Genomic DNA, 19,885 nt, shown 5'->3' on the forward strand with positions numbered 1-19,885 from the left:
GAAGTAATTACACGTAGCCGACACAAAGCGCGCGAAAATGTGCACGCGCGAGCCACGATTGGTTTTGGTTTCACTTCTGCTTGGTTGAAAAAGTGGCGCGAGAACTTTGAACCAATCACCGAGTGAAGTAATGCAAAACCAACGTAATTCACTAATTACTTTCGACACTCAATTGAAAACCACTCTAATGCAAAACCAAAGCAAATCGCTAATTACTTTCGACACTCAATTGAAAACCGCTCTACTAGTTGTAACAGTGGTCTTACAATAATCTTCTACCTATGAACCACTATACCATGCAATACATGTACTTTATTGTAAACCAGCACCTATATAGCATAAAATTTCAGTGATAAAAATGTATTACACTTAATTGAAGCAGTTCAAACTAATTATAAGAAAGATTCACGTCATCATTAATTTTATGGAATTGCCAACAACTTTGTTCTTTGTTCTCTCTTGAAGAAAAATGATAGTTCTGTGTTTTGAAGTCTTTATGTGCACAACCACTGTGCAACGCATTTCGATCAATTTGAGAAGGAAATGAGCACACAATTTCTGTAAGAAACTGTTGCATGTTACACGCAAGAAAGAATGCAAAAGACAAGATGACAATTTCTTTTTGTCAGTTTGTTTGTTTGTTTAGACTCTGTTGTTTTCAATTTTTGGTAATTTACCCCGCAAGTGTTCGTTGCAGAATGCTTTATTGCTCAATCTTTGGCTGTCTGTTTCACAAAGTAGCTAAAAATAGGCGTTAAAAACTATATCGTGAATAAATGTGTCGCCTTAAGTGGTTGTCCATGTAGTCCTTTAACAATTTATTACTATTGGTATTACAGGTAGAGCGAGTTTCAATCGAGTGTCGTAAACCAAAACCAAAGTAATTACTTTGGCCAATCAAAAAGGACGGAGACAATTCAGTAAACCAATAAAAACTCGAAGTAATTACACGTAGTCGACACAAAGCGCGGCAACATGTGCAAACGCGAACCACGATTGGTTTTGGTTTCACTTCTGATTGATTGAAAAAGTGGCGCGAGAACTTTGAATCATTCACTGAGTGAAGTAATGCAAAACCAAAGCAATTCGCTAATTACATTCGACATTCAATTGAAAACCGCTCTATCTTAGAAAATAAATCATGATAGCAAAGGGTTTTTTATAGACTATTTCCCAATCCCATAATGCAATACGTTTTGGGGGGTTCTTTACATAAAAACAATGCATTAAACTCTTGGGACTGTATCACGCTTCAGTGAACTGGATATCCATGCCTTTAATGAAATTACCCCCCCCCCCCCCCAAATTGAACTGTATCATGGAATTTGCAAAAATAGCGAATTTTGCGTCTGTTTTGCTTGTCTTTTTACAGATATCTTCTTTCCAGTTTGCCTTTTGATAAAAGGTTCCTTTTATCGGTTGGGCATGGTTTATTGTTACCTCCAAATTTTTGGAACTTTGAAAACACATCCTTTGCTTGTGGTTTTCAAAATCACCACAGAGAGGATATGCTAGGTTATTTGTTTCTGTATTAAGAAAAGTACTTTCAACAGGAAAGGGAATCCTTTTGTGGCAGAGAAAAATAATAATTTATTAATAGCAGTGGTGAAGACAGCATAAAGACAAGCAAAACACATGGATAAAACGTCTGCTAGTAATTTTTAAGCCTAATGATATCATGTCTTTCCAGAAGACAACTCTTCAATAAATGCGCCAAACATTGAAAGCTTTTTGTGAAATGGTCTTGCTTTACAAGTGTATTCTCCTGTAAAAGTTCTTGTCTCTTTTTCATGGTCACTATCTCCTTCTTCTGAGTTTTTTGTCCTTCCTTTGGTTACTATTCCAAATAATTGTTGAATTTTTAAATCCTCTGGCAAATGGGTAAGCCTTGATGATGAACAACAATGAATGGCACCAATGTCAATAGGGTGTGCCTCTGTATTGAAGATATATCCCGCAGAGCCCGCAAAACAAGACAAAGAGTCAGATGGTGTCATTTGAAGATCCACTGAACCATTGCTCTGATGTATGAAATTATGTTCGTCAAATAAGAGATACAAATACTTGGTGGTCTCAGCCAAGAAAAATGACTCCATTCTATCCTCTTTCTCGTGTGTTTTCACATCTTTTATCTAAAAAACATACACGTCACATTAATTTCAAAATAGCCAATAATCATTTTGATTACAACGTTCCCTCTTCTTAAAGATGATGAAGTTAACCGCACTCTCAACACCTGTTGATTAACTCTGTTAGACTAAAAGAGCCCAATCGCCATTAAAGAGAGTAGAGCACTGACCTGTATATGTAAGAGGGTTGTGGTCTAGCTAGCCTCAGCAAAGCACATATAGTCTAATATCATTGGGCAACACCCAACACCAGCTTAGGTAAAACTTATTAAGTAAATTACAAAATGACATGTTCTAAAATAATGTCATACTCACAGTAGCATATCCACATGGCGTTCTTGCACTACTTTCTATAGATTCCAACATATCCCTTCCTACTTCCAGAAAATATGGATCCTTTGTTGCACGGTATAGGTACATGGCACTTTCAATCAACTCTATTAACAACCCAGAGGACAAAACAAATTTCAACTTTTAACTTTTCCAGTCAATAACAAATTCAAATGTCACAGTGTCCCATGAAGCTTAAGTCTGAGAATCAACTATGTATTTACAAGCATAATGTTATTATTTTTAAAGTACACGAAAAAGGTAAAGATAAGTCATTTGTGACACTTGTCAACGCGCATCTCATTGTTTCCTGGCCATATCTGAACAAGCTGCCAGCATACCAGAACTGGAAGGGAAGATACATGCTTGACAAAACTGTTATAAAACAGACGTAAACAACCTGAACCGAGCTCAAAGATGGTTCCCCACATTAATTTAATGTATCATTATTGTAATTTGTGATTTTAAGACTTTTGTTTCATGATACAATGCATATGTGAAACTTAATGAAATTTTTCTCCGTGAAACTGTACTGAAAGCCTTTCAAGGCGTTTTCACTTTGTCCACAAAAACATCTCTCACTCTAATAGTCTAGCCACTGTGACACTGTCAATCAGGCTTTCAAAGAATGTTTGTATCTTATAAAGAGACCTTGACATCAGATTTTTCTGATTCCAGGGTTTTTAAACAGATACAAACTTTATCAACATTGAATCAGTACTTTAAAATCACTGAAATCATTAACTGCTTGAAATTTCCAGCTATGAGTACCTTTGACCAATAATTTCTATCAAATTGCATGCAGTAGCTAGTACATGTAGCTACATCCGTTTATGTACAAGTACGCACTGTAAGCTGGTAATGGAGCTGAAATATCTGGATTTATAAAAATTAATTGAAAGAGTCTTCTTGCCCTTCCTTGATAAGGATGCATGTGGAATATGTCTTTAATTATTTGGAATGCTTGAAAATCATTGAACAGAACAAGGACCCTTGTTCATCTCACCTGGTCTTAAGGGGTATCCTGCTCTTCCAGAATATGGCTCGCCTGAAGCAATCTGATAAAACTCAGGGATGAAACCAAAGTGACGCCACACACTATGGTACTTTTGAAGTGTCCTTGATGCAGGACCTATGTCTCCCCACAGAGTCTAAGACAAATGGAAAAGTCTAGAATGATTTTCCCCCCATTTTTGCTTCATGAAAGTTTAATTTAATATTATTACGGTGCAGATTCGCAAAGACAATTAACTTTGAGTACTGCTGACACTGTATATGGACTTTCACACAAGGAAGTGCTACAAAAGACACAGTATCTTAGGTGACTGCAGATTACTTTGTTAATCACAGATGCATAGAGTTTTGTGATCATTTGGGCAATAAAAAGCCTTTGAATGACCCGTCAGTTATATTTGAATAATAAAAATACTATTTATCCTTCCTTTGTTAAATCCACAGACACTTTCATCACAATAGAAACATCATTTTAAGGGTTAAGCTTAAAAAAATGATGTCATGAATAAAGTTGATTGCCATCTTGAGTGATCACACATGTTAATTTGTATGAAGTGGAACAAAAGCAGAGGCTAATGTTTTCTGGTTTACCATCAAGTTAATTAACTCACTGACTCCTGAGAGTGAGGCATAACAGATTTTATTCTAACGCCCGACAATATTACTCATTAACTGGGGGCGTCTTGTGGCTCCTGAGGAGTCATTGGGTCAAATTTACAAATCAAAAGTGGTTCAGTGTTGTCTGTACTCTTCCCGACAACGACATTCGTCATCACAGTGGTCAAAATGTTGTGGACTCACCAGGCACAATATTCAAAGCCAAAGAAAGTTTTTATTTCAGAGTGTGACCAAAATCGTGACAAAAAGAAAGAACGACTGTTGTCTATAACATTTTCGCAATATGATTGATTTATTTCCCAAAATGAGCATTCCTGATTGGCTATTACACTGCGTGACAAATTGACGCAAGAATGACACGTGCAGCATTGTCTAGACTCATATCAACAACAGCAAATTAGCCAATCAGATTGCGAGATTAGCATGAAGCGACTAGGAGTATTTCTACTCCCCCCTGGATGGGATGCCAGTCGATCGCAGGGTGACCCTCAGCATTATTCGCCGGTACCCATTTACACGCCTAGGTGGAGAGAGGCATTGTGAGAGTAAAGTGTCTTGCCCAAGAACACAATTAGTTCTCCTGTAAGGAGAACTAATTTTGTTGTTGTTGAAAATACCAGTATGTGACCAGCATCACTACTTCATTTGACATTTAATGTGGCATATCATTCCTTTCACCTGAAGCCCTGGCCAATATGCATCTAAAGACTGGAAGATTGGCATAGTGATCTGACCTTTCTCCATGTGGGCCCACACGTACCAGTCACTGATTTTCAAATACTGTTGCACCTTGCCATAATATTCTGCAATGCATATGAGTAGTCAGAAAATCTTGTTTCAAGCACATTCTTCATGTCTTTTCTGTTGCATAAACATGAAAACCATTTGAATCTTGCAAGCAACCATATTACAAAAACCAAGAAGTTTTCCATTATTTTATGGCCCCAGTGCAAATTAAGGCCCTCAAACTTGGTTAGTAAGAGGTATTTAACTAAATGAGATAAACAGTGGATGCAATGTGGTACACAATTGGACCTTGCAGAAGTACGCTAATTGAAATGTCGACAATATGGGCTCAAATACAAACCAGATGAAAATTAAGGGTCCTGAAAGAACTGGGAAGATTCTTGCTTTGCTTTCAAAACAGTGGTCGACCTGAGTAATGGACTCTGTGACCTACTGTAATGATGACTCTCAGTGGGCTTTGTCCCTTAATGCATAAATGAAATGAAATGAAAATTGCAAATTGGAAAGATTTACTGGATTTCACGAACTAGGAAAATAAGTAAATGACGCATAGGTAAGTGATAAGTGGATGAGCCAAAATGGTCCAGAAAAAGTGGCCTTTGATTGGCAAGTGGTTGTCCCCAGTTCAAATACTGTTCTGAACACTGGATGGATTCTGCCTTAATTCAACTCCACTAAACTTAGTAAACAGCCAACTACCCTGCTTAACAGAGGTTTCCTTTATTTCCATCTTCAGTGACAAGGAAAGGAAACCTCTGTGCTGATCTCCTCTATGTGGTCCAGAACTTTGGGCACACAATTAAACTCTTGACTGGTTTAAAACGCGCTGCAACCAGTCTGAATTTAATGCCTTCTCAATGCCGAAAGAGTGAAGTGACATTGCACCATGACGTGCATGCGTGACAGAACATCGAGGAAGATCCATGGAAAGGTCTCTTGCTAGGGAGGGAAATCAATGGAACCTATGCCAACCGGGGTCACAGCCAACTACTGAATTAATTACTTAATTATTGCTTCCCACCAGTTTGGGTTCTTAATCATGTTACCTTCCACTTGAAATAAGTCATTGAACTGGAAAAAATGCTTCCTGTAACTTATGGTAAAGCTGGCAAACTTGGCTGCTTATTTGTAAATAAAAGTTGAAATGAAAGAATACAAGATTGTTACCTTTAAACATGTCAACCAGTCGTGGTAAACCAAACAAAATGCCTCCCTTTAAGAGGTATTCAAAGTACGAATCTACACCAGCTCCGATGCCTGCATCTTGGGCTGTCCAGTGTCCATTCATGACATTTATGTGATTACCCACCTAAAGCACAAGACTGTCATTTAATGAATGAGAATAAATAATTTATTAATAATCATTATTAATAATGGATCATTAATATTTTAAAACTAATACCGGTCATACATTTTATACCACTGTTTGAGATTGAATACATGCATGTGTCTAAGAGTATGCAAACAGTACATAGAATTAAATCCCATCAATTCTTATCCAACTGAAATTAATATTCTGACAGACCTGACCAAAAAATACACATATGCCATTTCCTGCAAACTGAGACTGTAATGATTTCCTCAGCTTTTCTCTCCATTTATTCAACAATAACAACAATAACGTACGATAAAAATAAAAATACTACTACTACTACTACTACTAATAATAAAAAAATTATTATAATTATAAGCAAGCAATGGAGGCCAAGATCATCAACACTGCCATCCCTGAAGATGCACAAGTAAAAGGAAAGGAACTAGGAAAGTAACTTTATTTGTCTAGTTGTTCTAGCGCTGGAGCACTAATTGGGGACATTGTATTTACTGAAATTAACAATTAACGCAAATCAAGTCAAGTATTAAAAGACAAAGAACTTGGAAAACAGAGAAGTAGCAATTACTTAGGGAAGAAATAGGAAACTGAAGAAAGTGACTGTGGTGCCAGTTGTGATCAGAGTATTAGGGGCTGTCTGACATGTTTGACAAACACATGAAGAAGTTTGACATTACCATCAGATTTGAAGTGATTCAAAAAAATGGCTAGACTATTCAGGGAAAGTTTTGTCCTTTTAGGAAGTCAGGACCTTGCTCCCAAAGGTAATTGGCCAGGCAAGAAATACCTTTTAAGCCTGAGATCCTATAATAATAATAATAATAATAATAATAATAATAATAATGATGATGATGATGATGATGATAACACCAAAAGAAAATGAAGACATAAAATGAAGACATAAAAAAGCCAAGGATTGATCAGAAATTTTATGACTCAACACTTGAAGGATCCAGAAGTATCAGCCCACTGTCAGTAGATACAATCATTAGACAGAAGCTCCTTATCACAAAGAGCTATAAATCACTAAAGTTACACAAACGAGTAGACTCTGTTTTAAAGATCAGGAGACAGTATCATACATACTCTGTGGCTTTTCTCATATAGCACAGTCACTGTACAAAGAACAAAACGACAGAATGCTACTACGCCTTGTTTACCATGCTTTACTAGAAAGATACCAATTTGAAATGGAATTGGTGAAAAGCAGAATGAGAAAAATGAAAGTATCAGAAGCTTAAGAGAAATTGCCAGGATGTGAAGCATGAGAACTGTACAGGTGGTAGTGACAGAGGTACCAATAAATTATCGTTGTAGGACCACTGGGAAGTGTAACAAAAAACTTGGATTTATAAGTGGCTGGGAAAGTTGGACGTGAGGTAAATCTCTCATGACGTAAAATAATAAATCCATGCTTTGAATCTTTTTCTTGTTTTTTAAATTATTATAAGAGAGCTTGACAAGCGATGATAGTTCAATATTTTTCTAAACGTCTCATTGCCCTTGTTTAGCACCCTTTTATGCTCTCACCAGTCCTAGTTTTGACCTGCTATTCCACAACCCTTCCAGAGCTCTTAAAGCAGCATTGATAAATCTTTCATCGCCTGACATTCAATTGAGAATTAAAGCAACAAAATTACTTCTTCTGAACAAATAACTACAAATGCCAAATGGTTAACATATATTTGTTGCATCATTCAGGATGGATTTTGTTTTAAGGCTTCTAGACTGTGCTCATTACCAGTTTCCCTGTATGAATGTTGTATCCCACACATTAATGCAATGTTCTTCTGGGCTAAAGAAAACTGCTTGTGATAATATCACTGAACACTCAATAATTAATTACTAGAGGTTTGTTTGTCCAAGGTTCCACTGCATTCAACTATTAACAACACACAACTTGACCAGAATGTACCTGTCAAGGCACTGATTGTTCCAAATTCTATTATAAATGTGCCACACCCAGCTGTACAGGTGATGGGTGTCTCCGATGCTGGGACTCCATAACGAAGATTCACTGTGCCATAAGGCATACCAGTTGGAGTGTCAAATGCTACAACAAAAGGAATAGGAATAACTACTGATGTACTGACGAATGTACAATAAAGAATTACTGGTACCTTTTCGCAGAGTTCCGTGCACCAAAGGTAAGAAAACATAATGGTAACACATCTGTGTGAGAAAATTTGGTTTTGGTCTCTGTACGACCGTACATACGTCCACCCCTCCATGTATGCCAATGTGACCAGTATCACCTGACCATGTCGTGGGCTCAAGTTTGAAAATCAATACTTGTATTCTGGTCTCCAGCTAGTTTACCTGTAGCATAATATAGATCTTCGATATTGGACATCCATGTTATGGTTAACTGACACCTGTGAAAACAGGTATCCACTCACCAGTATCACATGACCATATTGTGGGCTTAAGTTTGGAGCTCATCAAGGTAAGCTGTTTTTTTTTTAATTTTTTTTTTACGTTGACTGCTGACCACGTACTGGTTTTAACTGGATCACAGGCTCAAGCCAGCTTAATTTATTGTAAGAATAAATAACCCAGGAGGTCTGCTAAATCTATATTATATTAAAGAGCCAATGGCAACCCCACTGGTGGAGTAGTCACCTCTAAACATAATGTTCATACATCAGAGGACTGTCGACAGAGTTCAAACACTATTTCCGAAGGAGTAGGAGGATTTATATGTGTATGTTGTCCATTGTTTCCTGGTCTAGCCTTGACAGTCTCTAGTATTGCAATACGGTACATGTCCTTGGAATGGCATAATAAAAACAATGGCAGTATTTTATTATGAAAAATGGAAGATCCAAACCTGGTAAGAGTCTCTCTGCTACATCCACAGCCAGTCTTAACAGGGGTCCATCACAGGGCCAACCTTGCTCCACTTTCACTCCAGCTCTTGCAGCAAGTAAGTGTGCTGACAACAGGCCCCCAATAACTGAAATAATAATAATTATTATAATGAAAATATTTAACTGCTAACCTTATTACATCAGTGATCACCAACAATAACTTTGCTGACGATGATGATGACAAAGATAATTTTTCCACACATCAATCTATTTTGAGTAAGGTGCTAATACCTATCAATTGTTAGTAGTAAAATACATAATACGTAGAAGTAAAATCAAATCAAATATTGGTTTTCCTTTTACTGACAAGGAAAAATATGAGTATCTCAGAGAAATGCCTTAGAGCAAAGAAAAACAACAGTGTAATTCACAAAAGCAGCACAGGCTTTTGGCGTAACTGTTGCAGGTCATTTTGTTCCTTAGGTTAATTGCAACCAAACTAGGTCATTTTGTTTCAACCTAGGTAAAGGTAAAGTCTCTGTTACGAGCCTAGGAAGGCCCATCAGGCCGGCACTTATCTCCGGTTTCCGTAGCATGAAGCAACTATGAGTATTTCTACTCCCTCGATGGCTTAGCGGTTAATACAGAAGAGAAGTAATCTCGGATGTACTACACTGTATGGTGCGAGGGTTCGAATCCTTGGAGCGGCATGGAATGTTGTGAAAGTTCAAGGTAAGAGGCACAGTCTGTTGGTAGTAAGCAAGGACAGTAAGGGGGAAGCAGAGGGAGAGACGGTAAGTGGACGAAGAACGGAAGGCAAGGGAAAGGTGGAGAAAGGTGTTTTCTTTTTTATTCCCCCCAAAAATCCAGGCCCCATTTTTTAAAATTACATCCCCAAAAAAAAGGGAAACATTTTTTTAGACAGTTCATAATAACCTAGGTTGAAACAAAATGACCTAGTTTGGTTGCCAATTAACCTAGGAACAAAATGACCTGCAACATAAGCATCAGTTCCCTGACTACTTTACAATATTAATGTATTTACAGAATAAACATCCTTTCATTCTCAGAGTTTAAGGTAGCTTCCTAAAGTTTTCCGAAGAAAAAAGATCAAGATTTTGAAATTTGCGAAATTAAAGCAACAGGACGTCTCAAGATTCTGGAGTGTTAGTCACTGCAATTGATGTAAAATGATGTAAAGTGACCAAGCTCCTGGAGGGGGGACTGAAAACTAAACATTTCTAAGGCCTTTTCTCTAAACCTAGCCATACAACCAGGGTTAAAATTTGGGAATTAGTAAACATTATGAAGACGCAACCTTTTTAGTTATTATCAAAATAGACCAAAATCGACATTTTTGCCATAATTTGTGAAAAAAAGTGTTTGACAGATTTAACTATTTATTTCTATACATGATTATGTTTTCTGGCTAAGGAAATCCTGAAATTTTATGGTGGGGTCATAATTATGGTTGTCATTTCTTTAGAACCAAAGTCATGACAACATTGTTGAACTACAAAATGGCAACTCACCTCTTATGTTTGTTTCAAATACTGAGACATTGATGTCAACATTAAAATTTAGTGAAACAGCTAAGAGATTTGAAATCCTTTGAAACTCAGAACCATTCCCAAGGACCTTCAACGAGAAATTAATGAGCATTACTTTAGCAACTATAATCTCAGTCAGCCCTTACGTTTATCATTGACTAATAATATTGGCTATGCAATAAAACTCTTAAAAACATTAACTCCTCCATTCACACAAAAAGACTGGAACAGTAATAATCTCCAGTCCCTTAAGCTTTGTGAAAACTTAAGGCCGCTACAAGTCCGTGTTTTCAAAGGCTTTCAGGAATATACAGTGTTTCAAGAGCACCTGAGAAAACAACAACAAATTTATGGGGTAAAGGGTTCATGAAGGTGTTATGTGCCAGGGTTTCAACAATATGGCAAACAGGGAAAATGCTGAAACCACTTCTTACAGCAATGGTTCCATGGATCTCTTTCATAATGGATGCCAATAAATAGACTTTTGTTTTCATGTTAACAAAGAAACCTTTTGGGCCTCACTTCCATGAACAAAATGCAAGAGAATATTAACACAAAATACAAACAAATGTAGAAGACGGCACCCTAGCTTTACAAAACTGGTCTATAACAACCCGAATAAATATGTAACAAGTGTCCAATTCACCAGGCCAAAGTATTTGCTCCTTACAATAAGTACTAACAAAATTGTATGCACAAGCAAAACTGCTCTAGTTGTTGTTTGCATCATGTTACACTTATAATTAGGTACACTTACCAAAAGTGTATCCAAGGCATCTATTAAGGTCAAGGAGTAGCTGAAAACAGGTGACAACAACTTAACCTCTGAATAATGCATATATATGCTTATTAATAAGCACCTGTTAGGGACTATAAAAATTATAAAATGGAAGACGAATATTTGAAGTGTGGAATAAAACATTTTGAGGTTGAAGATCTTCGCAGTGGTAATTGTAATAATTGTAAATTATTGTTATTTGTTTACCCACAGAACACCTTAAGAGTGCTCAGGAGCTTGTTCAATATATGTCCATGCATTCAGGATTGAATTGGAATTTGAAAGTGTTGGTTTTTCTGGAGAGGAGAAAAGTGGAGTACCCGGAGAAAAACCTCTGGGAGCAACAACAAAGTCAACCCACGTAATTGTCGCTAGGACCGGTAATTGAACCTGGGCCACATTGACGGGAGGTGAATGCTCTCACCACTGTGCCACCCCTGCTCCCTCACACTTGCACACTTCTTTAGAAGTGAAAGGAATGTCTGAAAATTCACTGAGCTTCAACGAGATCCAATGACCTCTTTGATTCTGGTGCAGTGCTCTACTAACTGAACTATCAAGCAAAATAGGCCACTTTCAAAGGTTTAAACAAGGAAAAAATTTGAATCACAACATGAATTACACTCATTCAAATGTTACCTTCCCCAAGTGTCCTGACCACTGCATGACAAAGGTCTTAATTCATCATATGGATACGCATATTGCAGGTAACTGTCATAACCATGATAAAACATTGCTTTTGTCTTCAGTCTGAAATGAGCAATAACTACTTCATTAAATGACAGTTGTGAGTGCATATCTCTGGTAATTTACTGTTAATTTTATTATGGTTAAGAAGGGTCTGATGGCTTTCTCCTGATATATTTCTGCAAACTTTGCAATTATAAGCCCGGTTAGCTCTTTACAAGGTGTGACATTCTTCATCACCAAATAAAAGCTATGTTTGTGGTCATCACCTGCCAGGGGTGTTTTGCAAAATAATGAAAACTGAACTGACCAAATGTCAAAATCAATGTCCTCAAATCCCTTCTTGAAGCTTATAGACCTTATTCCAAAATGGCCGTCATTTAAATATTCTTTTGTTTTTATTCAAATTAGCCCTTGATGCCTTGTTCTTGAGCTGAAAATTCAAAGGAATATTTTGCCTTGAACGAGGCATCAAGGTCTAATTTCAATAAAAAACAAAAGAATATCTAAATGGCGGCCATTTTGGAATAAGGTGTATATCTTTTGGATATACCCAACAATATCTGAAAGACCCTGAAAGCTAACCATTTTAAAGTCGCTGTGTAATAATAATAATAATAATAATAATAATAATATTGTGGATCTATATGGGCTAAAAGAATTTAGAGGTAACCAGTAAAATATGGTGTTCTACAAAATAGCCCACCCATCATTAACATAACATTTCAATCCAGGGCAACTGCAGAAAAATCTGGGGCTCTCTCCATTTGGTCAGCAAACACCATGCTTAATTTGACAGGCAGAATCCAAGAAAAAGCAAAAGCCTTTATTTTTTAATAAAAATACAGTCAATAGACATTCCAGGTGTTATGGATGCAATTTGAGCCTACAATGGAGCAAAGTCTTCAAAAGGTTCAGAGTCATTTTTATCTCAGAGATTTGATGACCCATTCGGGAGACAGAGAGATTTGTTCCGTACCCGGGAGACTCATGGATAATCTGTGAGAGTTAGCATGAATGTTTTTATACTCAATGAATTTCTTTCCTTTGTAAGCTGCATTGTAAGAGAAAGATCAACAGGGGAAAGTGCTCTGTGAACCTCAAGGAAAAAAGTATTCATCATTATGAAAAAGATATAGTGTATACTGGTCTGCTGTGGTTCAAATGTCTTCTCTATTCAAAATTTTTAAACCAGTTCAGATTTGATTATCCTCTGTTTCATATTATGATAATGAATATTACAGAAAGAAAAATCCACAGTAACCCATTCATAAAGCACACACCCTAGGATGACCCCCATTGACGAGTAAATTCGTCTGGCGTCAGACAGAGTAAAATCTATTAAGTGTCACTCTCAGGGGTCAATGGGTATATGAGGACATGATAGTTATTGCCTGAGTTTAACCCACTCACACCTTCAACGCCCCAAGGACACTCCCCCCCATCCCCCCCATCCTTTGACAAGTAAAATCATCTGGCATTAGACAGAGTAAAATCTATTAAGTGTCACTCTGATGGGTCAATGAGTTAATAATAACAATAAAGACTTTATTTGTGTCAGAATGATCTAGTTGACGAATATGTATGTAAACTAATGGTGGACACCTTTCTACCTACCTGTACACTATGAAGAGTAATCCTGGAAAACCAACAAGTTAATTAACTCCCACCACCCATAAAACTCTGATTATGAATATTAAAATTATCAAGATGTGTTGTACCCCTTATATATCTAAGAGTTAAAAAGTGGCAACATTGTATTGCTTTGAACAATTATAAAACCAAGACAAGATTTTTAACCACAACATACACATCCAACAAATTTAATAAGAACATGTACATGCCTACAAAGCTAATAATCTGTGTTTGTACAACTGCACGACAAAAAATGAACAGTCTTCTCTTACTTACCTGTACCTATCTCTCTCATCTTTTGACATGCAGTTTGCCAGAATTATAAAAATGAACAGAAAACACACGGGCACAATCTTGTCTTGATGCATTTTGGAAAGTTTCGTCAGAGCATATCGCGCAGTTTACGTGATTCGAGGTAAGCTTAACGACGAAATATTCAAGAATGAAAATGGTTTGAAAGACATGTGAAAAAACCTTAATGGAGTGTGTTGGAAACAGTGACCTTTCTCGAAAACGGTAGTCCTAACTGTACGTACGTAAGTCTGAAAACGCTGGAAAAAAATTCAACCCGATAACAGGAACAATTCATCGACGGAAACAAAAATAAACACGTCAGTGTTATACCCGGGACAAAACATTTTCCCATACATCACCTACCTACCGTCCGCTGATTTCCTTCTTTTATTGGGGGCGCTTATGTCAGCGGTCTTAACAAAATGGCGGATGATTTGAAAAGTTTCAGGAAGGATTTTCACCAGTAGTAAACAAACTGCGGCAAGTATAGGATGTCTGTTCCTAGCATCCACAACTGTCTTTACGTAAGTGTTCGAGACTTTCTTTTACCATATCTACTTTCTACTAAAAGGTAATGAGACAACTTTTAACCCGCAAAGGATTTACAAACACCATCTACACTGTATAAGCATAAATAACCGCGTCTGTATTTTGTATTTCAAGTCTAGAATTACAGGAAAAGCCACAGAAAAGAAAGAACTGGGAAGGTTTATATTTATATATTAGCAGGGCATGAACAATCGATGGCAATCGATGTCAATTAATTATTGATAATCGATGGACAATCCGACGATCGCGCAAGTTTTTGTGATAGATCGATTGTCATCGATTATCAATGTCATCGATATGATATTGAGGCAGTGAGGAATGAATGTGAAAAATACTTGTATATTATGCACTTTCCTTTGTCTTTGCATAATCAATTGCCATCGATTGATTGCTTGATTTTCCGATCAATCAATCAATCAATCAATCAACTTTATTTAAACACGGTAAATGGCTCAGCAAGCTGGTTTTCAGACATGCCGTGTAAGAATTACAAAGTATAAATGCTAAAAAATTACAAGAATTTCAAGATATAAATGTTAAAACGACTAATGAACTAGGTATAACTTAGCGCTAAATATCATATAATGGCAAAGAAATTTAAACAATAGTAATAGTTAGTAACAAGCATAATTTACAATATAATAATACGAACAAGCCATGTAAAAATGTGCCCTAGAGAGGTAAAATGTGTCTTATGATATCGCACATTTAAAGCTTGCAAGATCCCTTATCTCACGTATTTGATTTGAGAGTTGGTTCCAAGCGTTTGCACCTCGATAAGAGAAAGAACGTTTTAGAAAATTCGTTTTAGGTAGCGGTAATTGGAAGTCATAGTTCGAACCCCTCAAATTATAATTGTGAACTTCTGAGGTTCTATGAAAATACTCCTGGAGATACGTTGGACAATTGTTATTGAATACTTTAAACATCGTAATTAACAAGTGCCTTTTCTCTCTTTCTTCTAAGTTTGACCACTCTAGAGAATTTAGCACTGCTGTTGATCGAATAGAGTAATCAGCCCTAGTAATAATCCGTGCTGCTCTATTTTGTAACTTTTGTAATTTGTCAGCACGTGTTTTGGAGCAGTCACTCCATACAACATCACAATAATCAAAATAAGGTTGTACAAGTGAATAGTAAATTGTCTTAAGAGTCTCTTGATTGTCAGTTAATTTTCTAGCTAAATACAACATTCGCAAGCCATTCGAGACTTTAGATGAAATATGTTTGATCTGATCATCCCATGTTAGCATTTCATCAATATGAACTCCCAATAACTTAGTACAAGGCTTATGTTCAATTGGCCAATCATCCATCTTTAAATTCATGAATTTAGCTTTTGTCAAATTTTGCCGAGAACCAATAGTCATATAACTAGTTTTGGAGGTATTGCAACTTAATTTGTTTGTCTGAAGCCAATCATGTACTGCAGCTAAATCACTATTTAAGGAACATTCAATTGTGGATATATCTTCATGAGCCATAGTTATATACGTATCATCGGCAAACATACCAGGTGTTGTATGTTGTAGACATTTTGGGAAATCGTTTACATAAATTATAAACAAAAATGGCCCAAGTATAGAACCCTGGGGAATGCCACATGATACATATTGTTCTGTGGATAAGAGTCCATTTACGTAAGATCTTTGTGTTCTATCAATCAAGTATGATTTAAGCAATTGAAGAGCATTACCAGTGACACCGTAACAAGAAAGTTTACGTAGTAAGATGTTATGGTCTACAGTGTCAAAGGCTTTCTTTAAATCTATAAAGACACTACCATTAAGTTTACCAGCATCCATATTGGTAAGCCAAAAGGTTACTGCACTTATCAAAGCTGTACAGGTTGAATGATTTGGTCTAAATCCAGATTGAGAGTCTGTCAAAAGATTTCCTGCTTGGAAATACTCTAACAGCTGAGTATGCATGACCCTCTCTATAATTTTTGATATAGCAGGTAGAATAGAAATCGGTCTATAGTTGCTAGGGATATTTCTTTCATCGGACTTAAAAATAGGATGTACTTTTGCCTTTTTCCAATCATCAGGAAATATTCCAGTCTCCAACACTTGATTTATAATATCACATATAGAATTAGATTTCCATCGATTGTTCAGGCCCTGATTTAGGTGGTGAGGCAGCTGACTTGTGAGAAAGCAACAAGTTAAAATGAAGTGGCCCAGAATTATTATACTTTTGATTCTTTTCAGACAGCTGAGGAGCCAACAGTTATCACTTTCAGTTGAAACTGCTAATCAATGTTCAAACCAGACAAAACAAAACAAAACAAACTTTACAATGGGAACTATGGGCTTAATAATTATTATATAAGTTAAACCCTTTGGAAGCTAGATAGAAAAACTACTCTAACTTAAACTCTTTTTTCTTTCACTTTCTTCTCAAATATCTAAATTTGCAGCTCTCCGCCGAAAATGAGCGTATCAAGAGGAAATACAAGAAACTTGTCAAAAGGAATGGGCAATTGGAGAAAGAACTAAGTGACCTCAAGGAACAGTTTAATAGAAACAATGAATTGATGCAAACTTTTACTAGGAGGTATTAAACTCCTCAAAGTCAAACAACTTTTTGATTAATAAAATCAGTTGTTGTGCATGGTTCTTTCCCACTGCATGCCACAGCAGTTTTGTATGGCAAGTTTGCACCATACAGTACTTGGTTTTCCCAAGCAATATGGCAATTTTTTTCTGACTCTGTGGCATGCGATAACAACCCATGGTAAAGGCAAGGTACTGTCACCTCTTGGTGCCTAAGAAATACATGTACTTGAGTACTGTTGGGTGGTATTAAATTTACCAAACAAAAGTCGGAATAATTTCTGCAAAACTTGCAGTTAAAAAACTACAGTTATGTCTCACCTTAAAGGCATCTTTTATGTTTGGGAAGGCTAACAAGCCAGGGGCAATAATTATTACTAACAGCTAAAAAAATAACAACATTACTACTACTAATAATATTTATTATTATTATTATTATTATTATTATTATTATTATTATTATTATTGACTAGTATTTTATACAAGGCTTAAAACTTAAAAAAGTAAAAGGCTGAAGGTTTTTGGCGTTAAGCCATCTTCAGGGTAGTTTTACCGTCCACGTGATTGTTATTATTATGATTATTATTATTACATCTATACCCTAGCCTTTCTCAAACATGTTGCAGTCCCCTCGGGAGGCACTCCCAGCAACACCTGTGGCTTAAGATTTGTAAAATAATGCTGAAAAACCTTACATTTTTTTGAAAATCCAAGACGGACATTTTATTTTTCAAATATCCACAATATTTATGATAAAATGTTTTATGTTACGTATCTATCTTAATTCACTCCAAAAAGTGTTCAAGTCCAAACTGATGCCAAGAGGCCAAAGTCAGCTGGTGGGGTGATGACAATGAGAGGCCAGCCAAATCAATCACAGCCACAACGGTCAGAATATGATCGACCAAGGAAATCAATGGATGAACAGTTTGAAAGGACAACAAAGTTAGTTTTGGAGTGATTCACCTCAGAATCCAACACAGCCATAAATGAGAATTTAATGGTGTTTGGGTTTCAAATGCAACCCCAACTGAAAAGCAACCCATAGCATTATTTAGGGTTGAGGAATGGTGTTGAGTTAAGTTTGTTGGATAATTTGGGCCGGGCCAAGTAAGAAACAAACAGCAAGCACAATACATGTAGGCAATTAAATATGCCCAGGACTTTCAAAGCAACGAACTTGGTGTTGGGGTTGGTTGGGGTGTGAACACACAACCTTGGGGTTAAGTAGAGTATACACTCCACTAACTGAGCAATTATAATAATTATTACCATGGTTACCACAACCCCTGACTTTGTGTTGAGAGAGGAAAATGGTGTTCTAAAATATAAAATACATGTATACTTTAATACCGATGCCATTAAGGGTCACGAAACAAAAGGATTGAAGTGAACAGGACAAATAATTTGTCCTCTTTACTTCAATCCCCTTGTTCTCACAGTGACAGTTCATTAATTATTAATGAACTGTCACGGTGAGAGAAGCCTTGGAAAAGTTTTTTGAAATTTCATCAGTTTCCCAAGATTATTGCACAAATTGGTTGTTTGACTTGCAATTGCACATCAAGGAAGCCTATAGTGCCCTATAATTTTGGTTTGATATAATGTATACTTGAAGTTCAATTATTATTTGGGCTTTGATGTTCTCTCCATTGTGCTTTTTATGAGCAGAATGTTGTCCTTGCACAATGACCTGATGAAGAAGTATCAGAAAGAACAAAGGACCAATACAGCTCAAGTGGAAAAAATTGCAACTTTAAGTGTATGTTTTCTACTCTGTGATATGCTTCCTAACTGTGAATTAAAAGTGTTTAACATGGTATCCTTTGAGTAGGTAGGGTATACAAATTGTAAATTAATACTAATATCTAGCCTACCACAAAATATTGACAATTTTAATCTGCACCAAAACAGTGCCACATTTTAAAACCTTTTTATGTCCATCATATCCCAAAGAATTTTCCTTCACAATTTAAGCACTTAAATCTCAACACCACTAAAGTTTCAAAAAAGGATTGGAGCCTATTAAACATAACAAATAACAAACTGTGGAAAAGTGGAAATGATATTTCTGAAAAATACACGAACAGCTGTAACTGAGTTGGCCTTGTTTTCTTGCATAGTCACAAGATTGCAAGCTGCTTGAGGTTTTTTGAATTCCGGAGATGGTGCCTCCACCCCAAATGTTTATAAAGTGCAGCTGTAGGCTTTTATTTTCCTGATTTTGACTTGTAACAACACTTCTTGATGGCTGGAATCTCAATGGTTGATATTATTTTGATATGATCTTTACAGAACTACATGCCTGTGACTGTCTTTGGCCAACGAACAAAAAAATATAGATGGTCTTTGAAAGTTGATTTATTGATTTATTGAGAGGTAATGTGCCACGTAATTCAGACACCCTGTTGGCCAGGGACGATTTTGAAAGAACTTTCTTTGTTGGATACAATGTAGCTACCTTAATTATGCCTAAAATTGCTTTTAATGGTTTTGCTAATTAATAAAATAATAATAATGGTAATGATAATGATAATAATAATAATTATTATTATTATTATAGAAAGGTGAGGCTAATGAAACCAATGCATGATTCACTGTTACTCCGAGTTTCGTGCTTACGCACTCATCAGACAGTATTTAAATACTGTCTGATGAGTGTCTGATAAGTGCGTATTAGCATGAAACTCGGAGTAACAGTGAATCATGCATTGGTTTCATTAGCCTCACCTTTCTATGATTTAGCTCTACACTTATGTGTATTGAGCACTATTTTGACAGTGTTGGCAGCCTTATTATTATTATCATCATCATCATCATCATCATCATCATCATCATCATCATCGTTATCAT

The 19,885-nt window shown here is 36.3% G+C and overlaps 2 protein-coding genes across 2 annotated transcripts in view; one reads left to right on the forward strand and one right to left on the reverse strand.

Annotated features, from left to right (window-relative positions):
- Window positions 1-1,536: 1,536 nt before the first annotated feature.
- LOC137996860 (ER degradation-enhancing alpha-mannosidase-like protein 2) lies at window positions 1,537-14,253 on the reverse strand. Its single transcript, XM_068842481.1, has 12 exons — window positions 13,908-14,253; window positions 11,949-12,059; window positions 11,289-11,328; window positions 10,514-10,619; window positions 9,002-9,127; window positions 8,087-8,224; window positions 7,702-7,775; window positions 6,006-6,147; window positions 4,770-4,894; window positions 3,466-3,610; window positions 2,445-2,566; window positions 1,537-2,132 (listed from the first exon to the last, which is right to left on the reverse strand). The coding sequence occupies exons 1-12, from the start codon at window positions 13,997-13,999 to the stop codon at window positions 1,677-1,679; spliced, it is 1,677 nt and encodes a 558-aa protein (XP_068698582.1). The 5' UTR covers window positions 14,000-14,253; the 3' UTR covers window positions 1,537-1,676.
- Window positions 14,254-14,333: 80 nt separating this feature from the next.
- Window positions 14,334-19,885, forward strand: part of LOC137996875 (centrosomal protein of 290 kDa-like) — a 13,569-nt gene continuing 8,017 nt past the window's right edge. The window contains exons 1-4 of the mRNA XM_068842506.1: window positions 14,334-14,449; window positions 16,897-17,033; window positions 17,831-17,977; window positions 18,704-18,794. Of these exons, the coding sequence (XP_068698607.1) occupies window positions 14,417-14,449; window positions 16,897-17,033; window positions 17,831-17,977; window positions 18,704-18,794 (408 nt within the window). The 5' untranslated portion in view covers window positions 14,334-14,416. The remainder of the gene's footprint in view (window positions 14,450-16,896; window positions 17,034-17,830; window positions 17,978-18,703; window positions 18,795-19,885) is intronic.

This window comes from Montipora foliosa, chromosome 1, assembly GCF_036669935.1.
Source record: "Montipora foliosa isolate CH-2021 chromosome 1, ASM3666993v2, whole genome shotgun sequence".
Classification (NCBI taxonomy): domain Eukaryota; kingdom Metazoa; phylum Cnidaria; class Anthozoa; order Scleractinia; family Acroporidae; genus Montipora; species Montipora foliosa.